The sequence below is a fragment of the Myotis daubentonii genome, chromosome 16 (genome assembly GCF_963259705.1).
Source record: "Myotis daubentonii chromosome 16, mMyoDau2.1, whole genome shotgun sequence".
Taxonomy (NCBI): domain Eukaryota; kingdom Metazoa; phylum Chordata; class Mammalia; order Chiroptera; family Vespertilionidae; genus Myotis; species Myotis daubentonii.
This window is the reverse complement of record NC_081855.1, coordinates 34,804,506-34,818,063: the sequence shown is the minus strand read 5'-3', so window position 1 is coordinate 34,818,063 and position 13,558 is coordinate 34,804,506. Positions and strand designations below refer to the sequence as shown.

Below are 13,558 nucleotides of genomic sequence, written 5' to 3'. Positions count from 1 at the left end.
TTTGCCATTTTGGAGTATTATTTTGAAATATCTTAACAAGCAAGAATGCCTAATTACAGTTAAACGTAATTTGTAAAGCTTTATTTGAAATTCTGCGAAGTATCTCCGAAGCTTGTCGATTTCTTCACTCTCAAAAGGCGACTGACTCGCCACCGTGTTTTGCATGGCGAGTGTGGAACGACCGTGTTTGTTTATATTGAGTTTCCATGTCTCCGATTTGTCGGGGCAATGTTTTGGTTCGTGACAAGGTCGCTTAGACACTTAAGAGCTTTCAGAGAAATTATGAACTGATACATGAATGAATAGAGTTAAGATTCGTACGGTTCCTTGCTGTGGTGGCTGAGAGCAGACATACGACCGGAACGGTAAAAAAGCTTTGGTGGCTGAGAGTAGACAAACGACCGCAAAGGGTTAAAGTTGGAAGTGGGGGAAATTAAGAGCATTATTTCATTATTGTTTTGGTGACTTCATTTTTGTTCTTCCACTCATGGTTTATGCAGCTACTCAGAAGTACATTTCCCTGCTCTCCTTTCTCTCAAAGGTAGAAGAAACTAGTTGGGAGATGAGGGTAGAGTTAGCATCATGTCTAGGAATCTGCCTCCTTCAAGAGGAGGGTTATTGTAAGGAAATTACCTTTCTGAGTGTCAATTTATATAGTAGCCACCCTTCCAGACCAGAATCTGAACAAAAGCCCATATTTTTAGGTTACTCCCTTTAGGTCATGCATGATAAAAGCATAACTGAACATGGAAAACCTTTTATAATTGATTCTAGTTCTTGATACTTGAAATGAGGTATATATACATGATTCCAAGTGATCTAGTGCATAGCTTGTGTGGGGCTTAGAGGAGGGGGAAGGAAGGAGAAGGGTGGTGTCTTTTCTATAGGATCTTAATGGAACCAAATGCTCTATAGAATACTAGTTTTTTCTTTTTCATAAGGTTATAAAGTTAGATGCTGTTGCTGTGTAACAAAGTTAATAAAGGTTATATTTTACTTAATTTGTAGAGATAAAGGTTTCAGCTTAGAATCAACTAGAGATAAGTCTGGTTATTTAAAATTTGGTAACTTAGCTGTAACCATCTCTAATTAGTCATTTTTTTTAAGGCAGAAAGAAGATATGTTGGTATCAGCTAGGCTCATTATAGGCTTCTAGGAAAAATGTTAGATCCAGAGTTTCAAACCAAATCAAACTGAGTTGAATTTTATTCTCATTTAGTACTTTCTAAGACAGAATAACATTATGCTTATTCTGTAAACATTCCAATTAAAGGTTTTATTTTACTGAATTGAAACTAAAACGCTAGACTGCTTTTTAATATTTAGCTGTCCTCCATCAGCATAACATTTTGCATTCTTTAAATCAAAGTCTTAATTATTCCTTTAATTTGCAGGATGAGTCTGAATGTACTTCAGATGAGGAAATCTTTATCTCACAAGATGAAATACAGTCATTTATGGCCAATAACCAGTCTTTCTACAGCAATAGAGAACAATACCGACAGCATCTGAAGGAGAAATTTAATAAATACTGCCGCTTAAATGATCACAAGAGGCCCATTTGTAGTGGCTGGTTGACAACGGCTGGAGCAAATTAAATAAATAAAATAGCTCTGTCTTTCAATGAAACACTCAAGATGACTACTGCGCCTTCTCTTTCAAAAAACCTCTTAATTTAGTGACTTACAGCAAAATTTTATCTTAAATCAATGTGATTCTTTCTTGTTTTGGGAGATGGTGGAGGTAACCTCATTAGTTTGTTCTTTCTTTAGGCTTGTGTCTCTAGTGGCTGCACAGGCCTGCCATATGATTTAAGCCATCTCTTTCATTAAATGTTTCTCTTCCTGTGAGACTTACTAAAGCAACTTAGTGGCAAAAAGTAATGTTGTACTTATACTTCTGTACAGAAATGACAATGAGCTGAATATATGGTTTTACAAAGTAGACATCCACTTGCGAAATGTTTGGATGTACTGTTAAAGCGCAATGTGCAAAATTTAAATAAAGAATATTTATTAATATGCACAGTAAAATTTGGTGTACATGTTTCTGCTTAATGTGTGGCACTATTTTAATATTTGCCACTTGTGGACTTGGTACTTGGCCAGTGTTGATGTTAGAGAGGATAAGAGCAAATGAGGATAGAGACAGATTGTTGACAAAATTCTTACTTTAGAATTGACAGCCGAGAAAAGCAGTTTCCAATCTTTTGTTTTTATATATTTATCTTTTAACACTGGCCAGCATCTAACTTCCTCATAAGACTTAATTGCCATTATTTAAAGTTTCCTTACACATAACACAAAGCACCTTAACTTCAGAGGTTCATATTGAACTAGAAGAATGAAAACAAAATTTGGCAGAATTTCAAGCAAGGATTGCCTGATTAAGTAATTATTCAGTGGGTAGAATTGGGATCAGAAGGCTGCACTGAGAGCTAAGCACATTGCGGTCTTCGTAAGTGCATGTTCTTACTTGGTTTTCAACAATAAAGTTACTATGGCATTACAGTTCACTGCTTTCACAAGCTGTCTGAATGCTGAAGGAGAGATTCCCCTAGGATTAGCATTTGGCTGCTATTTAAAAAGTTGAGTCAGTCGTTCAATAAACACATATGCTTAGAGCTTTGTTGTCTGCATGTTGATAATACTTGGTGGGCAGTATACAGGTGGGATTGCCAATACCTCTGTGCAATGGGGATGGAGTGAATTTTATGGTCTTTCTACTGCGTAATCAGATTTCTAATCAAATTTCAGTGGACAACATCAGAAGCCTAATGAGATTTAATTTTTTAGTTGGTGGCATTTCTTTGATCCACCTCTTGAGCTGTCTTTTCAAATCTTAGTGTTGTATAGGGATTGGGGCAGAGGTAAAATGAGTCATGATTCCTCTCTGATCCTGTTGCTTTCATCCTGGAATCCATAAAGATTGACCAAGGGCCTCCCACAGCCCTTGGCTTTGGTCCCAATCCCCTCTCCACCACCTGTTGCAGTCAAGTTTCCTCTTGAGATCCCTAAAAGCAAGAGCTGGTTTTGTGTTAATTTTTGCCCTGCTGGCCAGATACATGAGTGCTTGTTGAATGAATAAGCTAGCCACATGCTTATTCCATTGCTTGCATTAGAGGGATTCCAGTAGTTAGATGGATACATCTTTTCTTTGGAAGGATGGCTATATTAAGGATGCAGAAATGGCCCTAGCTGGTTTGGGCGTCAGCCTTCGGAGTGAAGGGTCCCAGGTTCGATTCCGGTTAAGGGTACATGCCTGGGTTGTGGGCTTGATCCCCAGTGGGGGGCGTGCAGGAGGCAGCCAGTCAATGGTTCTCTCTCAGCATTGATGTTTCTCTCCCTCTCTGAAATCAAATATATATATATATATATATTTAAAGAATGGAGAAGTGAGGCAGCTTTCAGTGCTTTGATGAAATATATCCTAAGTAGCAAAACCAACAACCCAGGAAGAGACAAAAGGGAGAATGGAGTGAAGGCACTTTAGGAGCACATCCTCTGTGGTCCAAACCACGCTTTACCCCTTTCTGTCTTAACTAAGTTTAGTTATCTCAAAAATGAAAGTATTAGTAAGTACTATCTCATAGGGCTGTTCTGCATATTAATATATTTAAAATGCTTAAAAGTGCATGTCACACCGTAAATGCCCAATAAAAGCTATTGGTTTCATCTACATATTTGCTGCAATGAGAGTGAGAAGGTCTAGGGCAGTTGGAAGTAGTCCATTGGGATAGAATCCCCCAGTGCACATGTACTTGGAGGTGTTTCCATTTTTAACCATCACTTCTTGGTTAGTAGGATTGAGAGTCCTTCCCAAGGTCACCCATCAGCCACCGGCTGGTTTCGAAGGGCGTTGGAGTCACCCTAAGTGCCCTGAATTTCTCTTCCTGGCCTTGGCCCAGGAACAGGAAGGACACTGAGCATGCGGCGAGGGTACGTACGTGCATCCTCGGGCCTGGAGCAAACTCCTGCCACACGTCGGCTTCCCTGCCCCAAGGGTAGAGCTCACCTGGGAAGCTGGACCACATAACCCCGGGACCCTCCAGCGCAGGCCCTCACCCATAGAACGGACAGTTCCCTGCGCCGGGGGCGAGGCGGGGCCGGAAGGGGCGGGGCCATGTCCGCGCGGCGTCGCGGGGGGCGGGACGGCCGGGCTGCTACGCCCTCCGGCGAGATGTGGCCGACAGTCGAGGAAAGGAGGGTGGAGTCCCGGCCACAGGCCGGCCAGGTTGGAGGCAGTTCCAGGCGCGGACTCGAGGCGGGCCGGGAGGCGGCGGCTGCCGTGGCGGTAGGGGAACGGCCGAGCCCCTGCGACCTGGGGCCGAGCTCCGCCGTCCAGGTGCCCAGCTCGCGCAGTGAGATGGCCCGGGGCGGCATGGAGCGGTGGCGCGACCGGCTCGCACTCGTGACGGGCGCCTCGGGGGGCATCGGCGCGGCGGTGGCCCGGGCCCTGGTCCAGCAGGGACTGAGGGTGGTGGGTTGTGCCCGCACCGTAGGCAACATAGAGGTAAGGCCTGGCTGCGGAGCGGGGTGCCCTGGGAGGCGTCGTTTTCGCCGGGGTCCGGTCCCGGTGGGGGAGGGGGAGTGCCCGGAGTCGGGCTGGGACGCTACCCTCACTTGCCTGCCACCCTCGGGCCATTTGCCCCGGGTTTAGGGACAAGGTGATGCCTAGTAGGGCAGGCCTCTGATATGCCCTCTTTTAAAGAGCCGTTTAAGGAACAGTCCCTACCCCACTGTACCAAACCCCTGGCATCTTTCTCCCTCCTACCTGCCTGCTCGGGTAGGCTCGGGAAAGGGGAACCAGAGATCCGGCTGGCCAGGCTGCCAGGGAGAAGGAAAGAAAGCTTTCTGGACTCAGTGGCTACGTTGGCTACTGGGTTGCTTTCTCTGGTCCCCAGACTTAGCCCACAAAGCCAAGGAAAGTGGCTGGTCAGCCAGATGAGCAGAAGCTAGAGGTTATGTTGGTGATCATTTTTTTTTTTTAACCCGAGTCTGAGGTTGGGGTTGAGGTCGGAGTGGTTTTTCTGAAAACAAACAAAAACAAACGGGCTAGTCCCCCCTCCACCCCCAAATCTGAGTCAGGTTAACCCCCTACCCAGTGGGCATAAAGGAATGACAGTGGGGTGTTCATAGATAGACCCTTCTCCACTTTGACTGTCCTAGGTGGGACTGAGGAGGTGAAATAGGCACTGAACATGCGAGCCCTGAGGGGGACAAAGCACTGGAAATGGAACTCGGGCTTCCTCTTAAAGTGGGGTTGGGAGCAGAGTTGTGAGCAGCAGGAGCTCAGAGACCAATGAAACGAAGTTGGCCATGTTGGAGCATGGGGGAAGAAGAGGAGAAATTTCCATCATGTTGCCTGGATTTGCCCAGCAAGATCACTCTCAGGGGCACGCTAGTGCTTAGCTGCAGGGCAGTATCTCCACCATTGCTCAGCGTCCCTGTGCAGGGCAGGGGTAAGGAAGCCTTGGGTGGGGGCAGAGGGAGAGGGTGTACCGGAAGGGTGGCTGTCCCCTCCCCTGCTGCTGCCCTAAGGTATATTTGATAGCCTCTCAGATAGTCCCAAGGTCACCTGGGTACACCATGGCCCGACTCTGCCCCTCCCTTTCTCCTGGAGCTCAGGAGCCTTGGAACCTAGAGGGTTAGGCCAGGGATAAGACCAGTGGATTCCCTAAGTCTAAAGCCACCCTTGTCTTCTCTTCCTGCTGCCCTGCCCTAAACTAGCCAGGAAAGGGAGTCCCTGAGCCCCAAGGGAATCTCCAAGCAGATCACTTAGCCCCAGGAGGACCGGTGGGGCCATGAAAGGACAGGGACAGGGAGAAATATATTTCCAGTCCCTCTATTCTGGCTTTCCTGTGGGGGCTTTGAGTCTGGAGGAGGAAGGGACAAGTTGCCTGCCAGGTGGGGAGAATTCTAGGTTACCTTGCCGACAATCTGCTTTTATTGATGGGTTGATTAATAGTGAAACAGAGCTTGAGTTCTGGCCTCCTAGAGAGAGAAACCCTGTTTCCTGAGGTGGTCATGAGTAGGTAAGATTGGGTGAAGGGCTTCTGAGTCCCAGACGACTATACCTTTTAAACTTGGAAAGTTAAAGCAGAAAAGAATTTCCTAGGTCACCTGATCCAGCCATTTATTCCCAGCTTGGTTTGGGGGGAGGGAGGCTGCAGGCCAAGGCAGCTGGCTAAGCTAGCTTTCCTGTAGGGCACCCCGTACCCTCTAGTCTTCTCCCTCCCGCACATGTACAGTCACCTTCATGAGACTCAGGTGCCCAGTCGCTGGCCTCCAAGGCCACATGGCTTGTTTCTCCCTGTTTCTGAATGTCAGCTTTCCTCACAGGGATCTCAGTGGCTCTGCTTTCTCAGGTCTTCCCCTTCCTCAGGGCTCTTCAGAGTGCTGAGGGCCCTGGCAGTACACAGGGGGTGCCAATGTCACTTGTCACCTGACTTGCCTCAGAGTTTCCAGAGAAACTTTGGGATGGAGGGTGGTGCACCATGGGACAGAGAAAGAATTTGTCCTAACTTCCTGACCCTGTATGTAGGGCGAAGGAAGATTGGCAAATGGGCTCGATCGAAAAAATACGTGTGCAATTTGCGGAGGGAGGGTGATAGTTCAGATATAAGCCCCTCTGGATGAGGTGATGGGGGAGAAGAGATGGAAGCCCTGGCATAACCAGCTCAGTGGCTCGTGGAACCGGCGGAAGTATGGGGCGGGGTGAGAGGTGCATCTTATGTAGGAGCAGAGAAGGTGTTCTATTGAGGGAGAGGAAGAAAAGAAAAACCACTCCATCCCCAGTCCCTGGCCCCCTTCTTAGAATTGAAGACTCCAGTTTATCTGTGAGGTTACTCCATTGATAATCTCAACTTTCCCCTCCCTCAATCAGGGAGCACTCTCATCCCCTGGACTTTGACCAAAGAAGACAAGCTTAGGGGATGGGCAGTCCCAACATCAGTGTGACCAAAAGGTGGCCACCAAAGGAGAGAATTCTATAATCGTTGACAGCAGAGGGAGGTTGTCTCTGGCAGGGGAGGTGTGGGAGTGAACAGCTCACCCCAGTTAGATCCCTGTTGGGTTTCATAGGAGCTGGCTGCCGAATGTAAGAGTGCAGGCTACCCCGGGACTTTGATCCCCTACAGATGTGACCTGTCAAATGAAGAGGACATCCTCTCTATGTTCTCGGCTATCCGCTCTCAGCACAGCGGTGTGGACATCTGCATCAACAATGCTGGCTTGGCCCGGCCTGACACCCTGCTCTCAGGCAGCACCAGCGGTTGGAAGGACATGTTCAATGTAAGGGCTGCAGACCTGGAGAGGGGGCTGGGAGGACGGCGGGGAGCCCAGAGGTGGTGAGCCAGAGCACTGCTCCGGATGGGACAATAGCAAGAGGGAGCTTTGGGTTCCTTCCTGGGGCACCTTGACTGTCCCCTTTCTTCTTTCCCTACCAGAGGGATAGTGAGTGGATGAATGGCCATTTCTTTTCCATTCTTTCCTTTGAGGCCCTGGGCATAGTTCTTAAAGTCTAGGCTGATTCCTTCTATCGGAAGAAAGCTCAGTAGGGGAGAGAGCTGCTGTTTACTGAATGTCCCCATATGTCAGCACTATGGGTGCTTGGGAACATGGTCTTATGGGAAGGAAAGGAGCAAAGAGACAGGAGACAATGTTCTTAACGAGCCCTGCCAGCAACAATGTGGCTTCAGGCAGGTAGTTACCCTTTCTGAGCTTCCATCTTGTCACATTTAATTGGGATGAACATACTTATACCATCAATATCTGGGGTCACTAACTCTAATGTCCCCTGTGGCCAGGTAGGCAATAAGAGAGTGAGGCAGGTCAGGTGGGGTCTGCAGTAAGTGAGAAAGCACCCGGCCATGTACAGGGGCAACTACTGCTAGCGTCCAGTGTCACTGCTGTGGGGCAATGTGGCCCAGTGTGGCCAAATCTTACGAGAGAAGTGGGGAGCCTGTGTTTTTATGTGACACTCTGTCCATCCCATTCACTGAAATCTCAATTCCACGAGGGCAAGGATTTTTGTGTGTTTTATTCTCTTACAGCCTCAGTTTGGAAACAATCAATAGATATTTTTTGAATGAATGAAACCTTCTAATACATGTTGGAAATGAATTTAAAATGCTTTAAAACTACGTGTGGCCTAAACACAGCCTGTAGGACATGGGTTTTCAACTTCTGGACTATATTATGGGGCAATATTGGATATGAAATTATTCTGAGAAGTTGAAAGCAGTGTGTAAATACAGTGTGTCTTTCCCCTCACAATTCTTTAAAAAAAAATTTATATATATATATATATAATATATATATATATACATATATATATATATATATATATCTCAACACTAATAAAAGAGAAAAATGGTAATTGGCATACGAGCTACCCTTTTCATTGGCTAATCAGGGCTATATGCAAATTAACTGCCAACTAAGATTGGCAGTTAACTGCCAACAAGATGGCGGCTAATTTGCATATGTAGGCACAATGCAGGGAGGCGAAAGGGAAAGCAGGAAGAAGCCCCTGCCACTGACAGTGATCGGAAACCCAGGGGGGAGCTAAGAGCTGGGGGGCAGGGCAAAGGCGGCCCGCCTTTGCCCTGCCCCCCAGCCATGATCAGAGAATCAGGTGCCTTTTCCACCCTGGCCAGTGATAGCAGGAAGTAGGGGTGGAGCCAGCGATGGGAGCTGGGCACGGTCGAAGGTGGCAGTCCCAGGACCTACGGGTCCCTTGCCTGGGCCTAAAGAGAAGCCCACGATCGTGGGGCCGCTGCAGCTTCGGGTCCCTGCTGCCCGGGCCAGATGCCTCAGCCAGAGGCGTCAGGCCTGGGCAAGGGGCCGATCCTGCGATTGGAGGATGATGGGGGTCAACGCCAGAGGGCTCCCAGTATGTGAGAGGGGGCAGGCTGGGCTGAGGGACACTCCCCCCCACACACACACCCAGTGCACGAATTTCGTGCACCGGGCCCCTAGTGTGTGTGTGTGTGTATATATATATATATATTGATTTCAGAGAGAGGAAGGGAGAAGGAGAGAGAGATAGAAACATCAATGATGAGAGAGAATCATTGACTGGCTGCTTCCTGCATGCCCCCCTCTGGGGATCGAGCCCACAACCTGGGCATGTGCCTTGACCAGGAATCGAACTGTGACCTGGTTTATGGGTCGATGTTCAACCACTGAGCCACAGCAGCCGGTCCCACACAATTCTTTTCATATCTGCTCACAGAAGCTTTAGCACCTAACAGGTGTTTGGGCCAGGAAATGAACAATGACATTTAAAACAATGAACAGTGAAAGTGAAGCACTCTCCTTGCCCTCACAGAGCCTTCTGGGAGATCTGAGTTGTGGCCCTCACCTGCAGTAGGTGGGTCTCTCAACCTGGATCTCAACTTGCCCCTCTATAAAGTGAGGGACTTACGTTAAATCCCTAAGGCCCCTTCCAGCTTGAACATTATGTAATTCTATTAGGGTCATCCTATGAGGCATCTTCTCCACTCCCATCCCTAACCCCCAGACCTAGGAGATTCACTTCCCTGACATCCAGGGACCTGTTTCTCCTACTCCTTCTGCCCTCAGGAGCTGAGTTCTCTGCCCCACAAACCCACACTGCTAAGAGGACCAGAAACAGGGCTGAGAGCCTCCTGTGTCCTTCTGCTGTGAATGCTGTGGCAGGTTCACGCCCAGGGTGTTCTGTCCTGATGCCTGGCTCTGACACCTGATAAGGACAAACATCTAATTTCCCGGCTGGTCCCGTCTCTTCTGGAGAGGCGAGACATGAGGACCTGTTGAAAGCTTTATCTCTGCTTGTCCTCCTGGGTAAAGCTAGGGGTGGGGCTGGGCCGGAGCTTTAGAGCAGAGACACTTCTTCAGGCCTCTGTTCCATGAAAGGTGGTGGGGATTTGGTGTCACCTCTGCCAGAGCGAGGAGGAGAGGGCAGAAGGCAGGAGGCCCCTTGGGAGGTCCCCTGCCTTCCATGACAAGTGGCCCACCCTCTTAAGAGTCTCTGTGCCTAGTTCTGTAGATGGAACAGAGGTTAAAGGAAGGAGGATCAGACCTTTTCTACTAGTAGTCTCAAGGGAGGGGACAGGAAAGGAGCAGAGAATAGCTGGGTAAGGTGGGGAGAGGGCATGGTGTGTTTGAGGAGAGAGATTTTTAAACCCATTTTAGGAAGGATTTGAGGCTGTTTAGGAGAGAGCAGGATCAGGGGCAATGTCCCAGAGAAGAGGGTATTTGGAGAAGAAAAGGAGATGGTTCCCTGAGGCAGAGATTCTACTATTTGGAGAGGAGACAGCCAAGATACAGAGGGTTCCTGGGTTGTGTATGGGACTTGGGGGGTTTCTATTCCTGTTCACAGGAACCTGAGGGTCACCCAGGGAGAGAAGCTGCCTCTGCTGTCAGCGGGGGCTGGCAGCTTTAGGGGGAGGGGCACCTCTAAGGCACAGTGCCCTGGGTCTGTTGTTGGTCTTTGGTAGGACCTAGGCACTGTTTTGGAATGCTTCCTGGGGGCTCTCTGTGGCTCCATCACCTGCTCAGATGGGCCCAAGCTAGAGACATCCCATTGCCCTCCCTGGCCTGCAGGTGAATGTGTTGGCCCTCAGCATCTGCACGCGGGAAGCCTACCAGTCCATGAAGGAGCGGAATGTGGATGATGGGCACATCATTAACATCAACAGGTGAGACAGGTGGCCGAGGGCTAGAGAGCAGATCACCACTCACCCTCCTAGCTGGGTGATCTGTTGCAGCTTATTTGACCTCTTTGGACCTGTTTCTTTGGTAAAGTAGGGATTTAATACTCAGTTAACACCCAATGGCATGATTATGGTGAGGGGAAGAATAGTGTATATCAAGTGCCAGCCCCTAGTTGGCCGGGATGGGTGGCTCAGCCCTTGTCTTTGCAGTGGAAGCCTAGGGGCTCTGCTGGCACTGATATTCTCCATTCCTTAGGCCCTGGAATGAACCCCACCTTGTGGTACAAAGAAAGACTACACAGTATCATTGGGGAGCCCCCACTCTGAGTGGGGAGACATGGCCTCTGCCCTCAGAGATCTCCCAAAAGAACCATATCAGTGAATGTGCAGGTGAAATTAAGAGATTTTTGACAGCCTGCGTGACCAAGAGAGGGGATTCTGTGGTCACTGTAGGGAAGACATCTAGAAGAGTAGGGTTTTCAGGAGCAGCTTGAATAACAGCTAGATTAGTGGTCCGCAAGGGTGGCCTCCAGAGTTCCCCTGTAGCATTGAGGTGGTGGGGTTGACTGGTACAGCAGGGGGCACTGCTGGTCTCTCGGGAGCATCACTGTCTTCTTTCCCCTTCCCTCCCTCTACCCAGCATGTCTGGCCACCGAGTGGTACCCCAGTCTGTGGCCCATTTCTATAGTGCTACCAAGTATGCCGTCACTGCACTGACAGAGGGACTGAGGCAAGAGCTTCGGGAGGCCCAGACCCACATCCGAGCCACGGTGAGGGTGTGGCCTGGCCCTGGTGGGGATGGGATAGGCACAGGCCCTCTCCACCCCCACACATGCTGCCCAGGGAGCCCATGTCCAGGGTGTGCTGCTTTAGAACCCCTGCGAGCATATTGGGCACAGAGCTCCTGGGCTCTGCTGCTACTTGCATGGCCCTGCTCAGTACTTGAGTGTCCCGTTTCACTGACTTGGAGGTAGGAGGGGGCTGGCCTGACTGGAACATGGCGGGTGAGACTGAGGGAAAGCAAGGGATTGTGGGAAACCAGGTGCACAGTGGCAGGAAACCAGGACTCTGGGCTCTGCCCTTGAAGGCAGAATGACCTTGGGCAACTTACTCAACCTCTCCAAGCCTCAGTCTTTGCATTTGTAAAACAGAGATGATAATCAGGTTATGAGGTTTTCTAAGAGAGAACATTTTGTCAAACATTTACCTGGCTTTTAGTAAGGTCTCTGTAAGTGGTAGATATCATTGTGATCATCACCAGTGGTAGCCTTGGAGCCAGGAGGCAGCTGCTGACATGGGACAGCCAACCTTGTGAAGCTGGGGCCCTGTGGCTTCCGTCCTTTCTCTCCAACCTCCTCAAAACCTGGCCTCTGATTGGGGTTGGGGTTGGGCAAAGCTCAGTTCCTGAGCAGGCCCTCTCTGTCGGCCCAGTGCATCTCTCCAGGATTGGTGGAGACACAATTCGCCTTCAAACTTCATGACAAGGACCCTGAGAAGGCAGCTGCCACCTATGAACACATAAAGGTGGGGCCTCCCTCATTCTAAGTGAAGGCAGAGGGAAGGGAACCTGTCCTTCTAGCCAGGCCGTTACTCCTCCTAGAGGGTTGGGGTGGGAATGTGGATGCTGGAGAGGACCTCAGTGGTGGGAGGGAACTTGGATCCATTGTGTCCTCATCTTAATCCCCCTTTTCCCTGGTGCTCAGTGTCTGAAACCTGAAGATGTGGCCCAGGCTATCATCTATGTCCTCAGCACCCCCCCACATGTCCAGGTAAGTCTGGCATTGGCTGTCCACCCCATGGAGAAGCCCAACCATCCCCAGAGGAGGAGAGCAGAGAGGCCTTAAAGAGGGTGGCAGCGTCCTGACTGCCTCAAGCCTTTGTGCCTTCTGCAGATCGGAGACATCCAGATGAGGCCCACGGAGCAGGTGACCTAGCTTCCTGTGGGGAGCGCCCCCTCCTCTCTTCACGGATCTTCACGGCTTGCTGCTGGCCTTTGGGTTGTAGGTGTTAATTTCTGGATTCCTGGACACCACTTCCTCTCTCCATCCCTCCCAGGGGTTTGAAAATGTTTGAGGTCTTTTCTATCTAGTCCAATTGTTTCCACCACAAATGTGAAAAGTGGGCTGGGGAGAGGAGGTGGTGTCCCTAATTACTTTACCTGTTAACTCACTCTTGGTCCCCTTCTTGGGCTCCTTGGCCTTTGTTTGCTGTCCTTGGTCTCTTCCCTTTGACTTGGGGAAGGACCTTGGCCAGAAGGGTGGCTTCCCCCTATCTTCTTACACTCCACCCCCTGTTGCTCAGGGATGAGGTGGCAGGGGGAACTCCTCATCTTTTATCTGAGTGGTTATGGAGGGCTCCAGCTTCCTCCTCTCCCTGCCCCCAATGCCCCCTCCATCCCTTCTCTCCTCCCCCTTCCCGCACCTAGTTCTCCAGTCCAGTGGGGGTCATCACTCTACTCTGATTGGCAGCACAATACCAGGGCCTACCTCCCAAGTGGATTTCAGTGTAATAATTAAAAAAGAAAAATTGCAACAACCGACCTTGGCTTTGTGAGTGTCTTTCAGTTCTTCCCCTTTCTTTGTGATCTGGGGTGGTGGTTTCTCAGAATTTCTTCCAGGTGAGTGGAAAGTGGGTGAATTTAGAGCCTCACTTCTGGAGTGTGGATTACCTTAGGGTAGCAGGTGTGGTTTTGGGTTGGGTCTTGAAAATTGGTAGAATTTGCCAGCCAGAAACGAAGACAAGATGTGCAAGGCTCAGAGGCCAGAAAGAGCATGCAGTGCTGTGGGAACAGCACAGAATTTAGTGCAGGAGTGAGATGGGGCTGAAAAGCCTGGATCCCGGGAGGTCTGAATGCTGAGC

General features: G+C 49.5%; 2 protein-coding genes across 14 annotated transcripts in view; both read left to right on the top strand.

The window, feature by feature from the left end:
• GGNBP2 (gametogenetin binding protein 2) overlaps nucleotides 1-2,033 on the top strand; it is a 31,268-nt gene extending 29,235 nt beyond the window's left edge. For 9 of the 10 annotated variants that reach the window (XM_059669727.1, XM_059669730.1, XM_059669732.1 and 6 more), the window contains one exon: nucleotides 1,395-2,033. In XM_059669727.1, the coding sequence (XP_059525710.1) occupies nucleotides 1,395-1,598 (204 nt within the window). In that variant the 3' untranslated portion in view covers nucleotides 1,599-2,033. Of the gene's footprint in view, nucleotides 1-409; nucleotides 1,347-1,394 lie in introns of those variants that run through there. The other variant, XR_009449208.1, reaches the window with a different exon arrangement.
• A 2,137-nt stretch (nucleotides 2,034-4,170) lies between these two features.
• DHRS11 (dehydrogenase/reductase 11) lies at nucleotides 4,171-13,238 on the top strand. 4 transcript variants are annotated; one of them, XM_059669741.1, is made up of 7 exons: nucleotides 4,174-4,512; nucleotides 7,083-7,292; nucleotides 10,590-10,684; nucleotides 11,340-11,469; nucleotides 12,101-12,223; nucleotides 12,403-12,468; nucleotides 12,592-13,238. In XM_059669741.1, the coding sequence occupies exons 1-7, from the start codon at nucleotides 4,180-4,182 to the stop codon at nucleotides 12,631-12,633; spliced, it is 999 nt and encodes a 332-aa protein (XP_059525724.1). In that variant the 5' UTR covers nucleotides 4,174-4,179; the 3' UTR covers nucleotides 12,634-13,238. The 4 variants fall into 4 exon arrangements, with proteins under 4 accessions (XP_059525727.1, XP_059525724.1, XP_059525726.1 ...); XM_059669742.1 differs by having other exon boundaries at nucleotides 4,176-4,512; nucleotides 12,131-12,223; XM_059669744.1 differs by lacking the exon at nucleotides 7,083-7,292 and having other exon boundaries at nucleotides 4,171-4,512.
• Nucleotides 13,239-13,558: the final 320 nt, after the last annotated feature.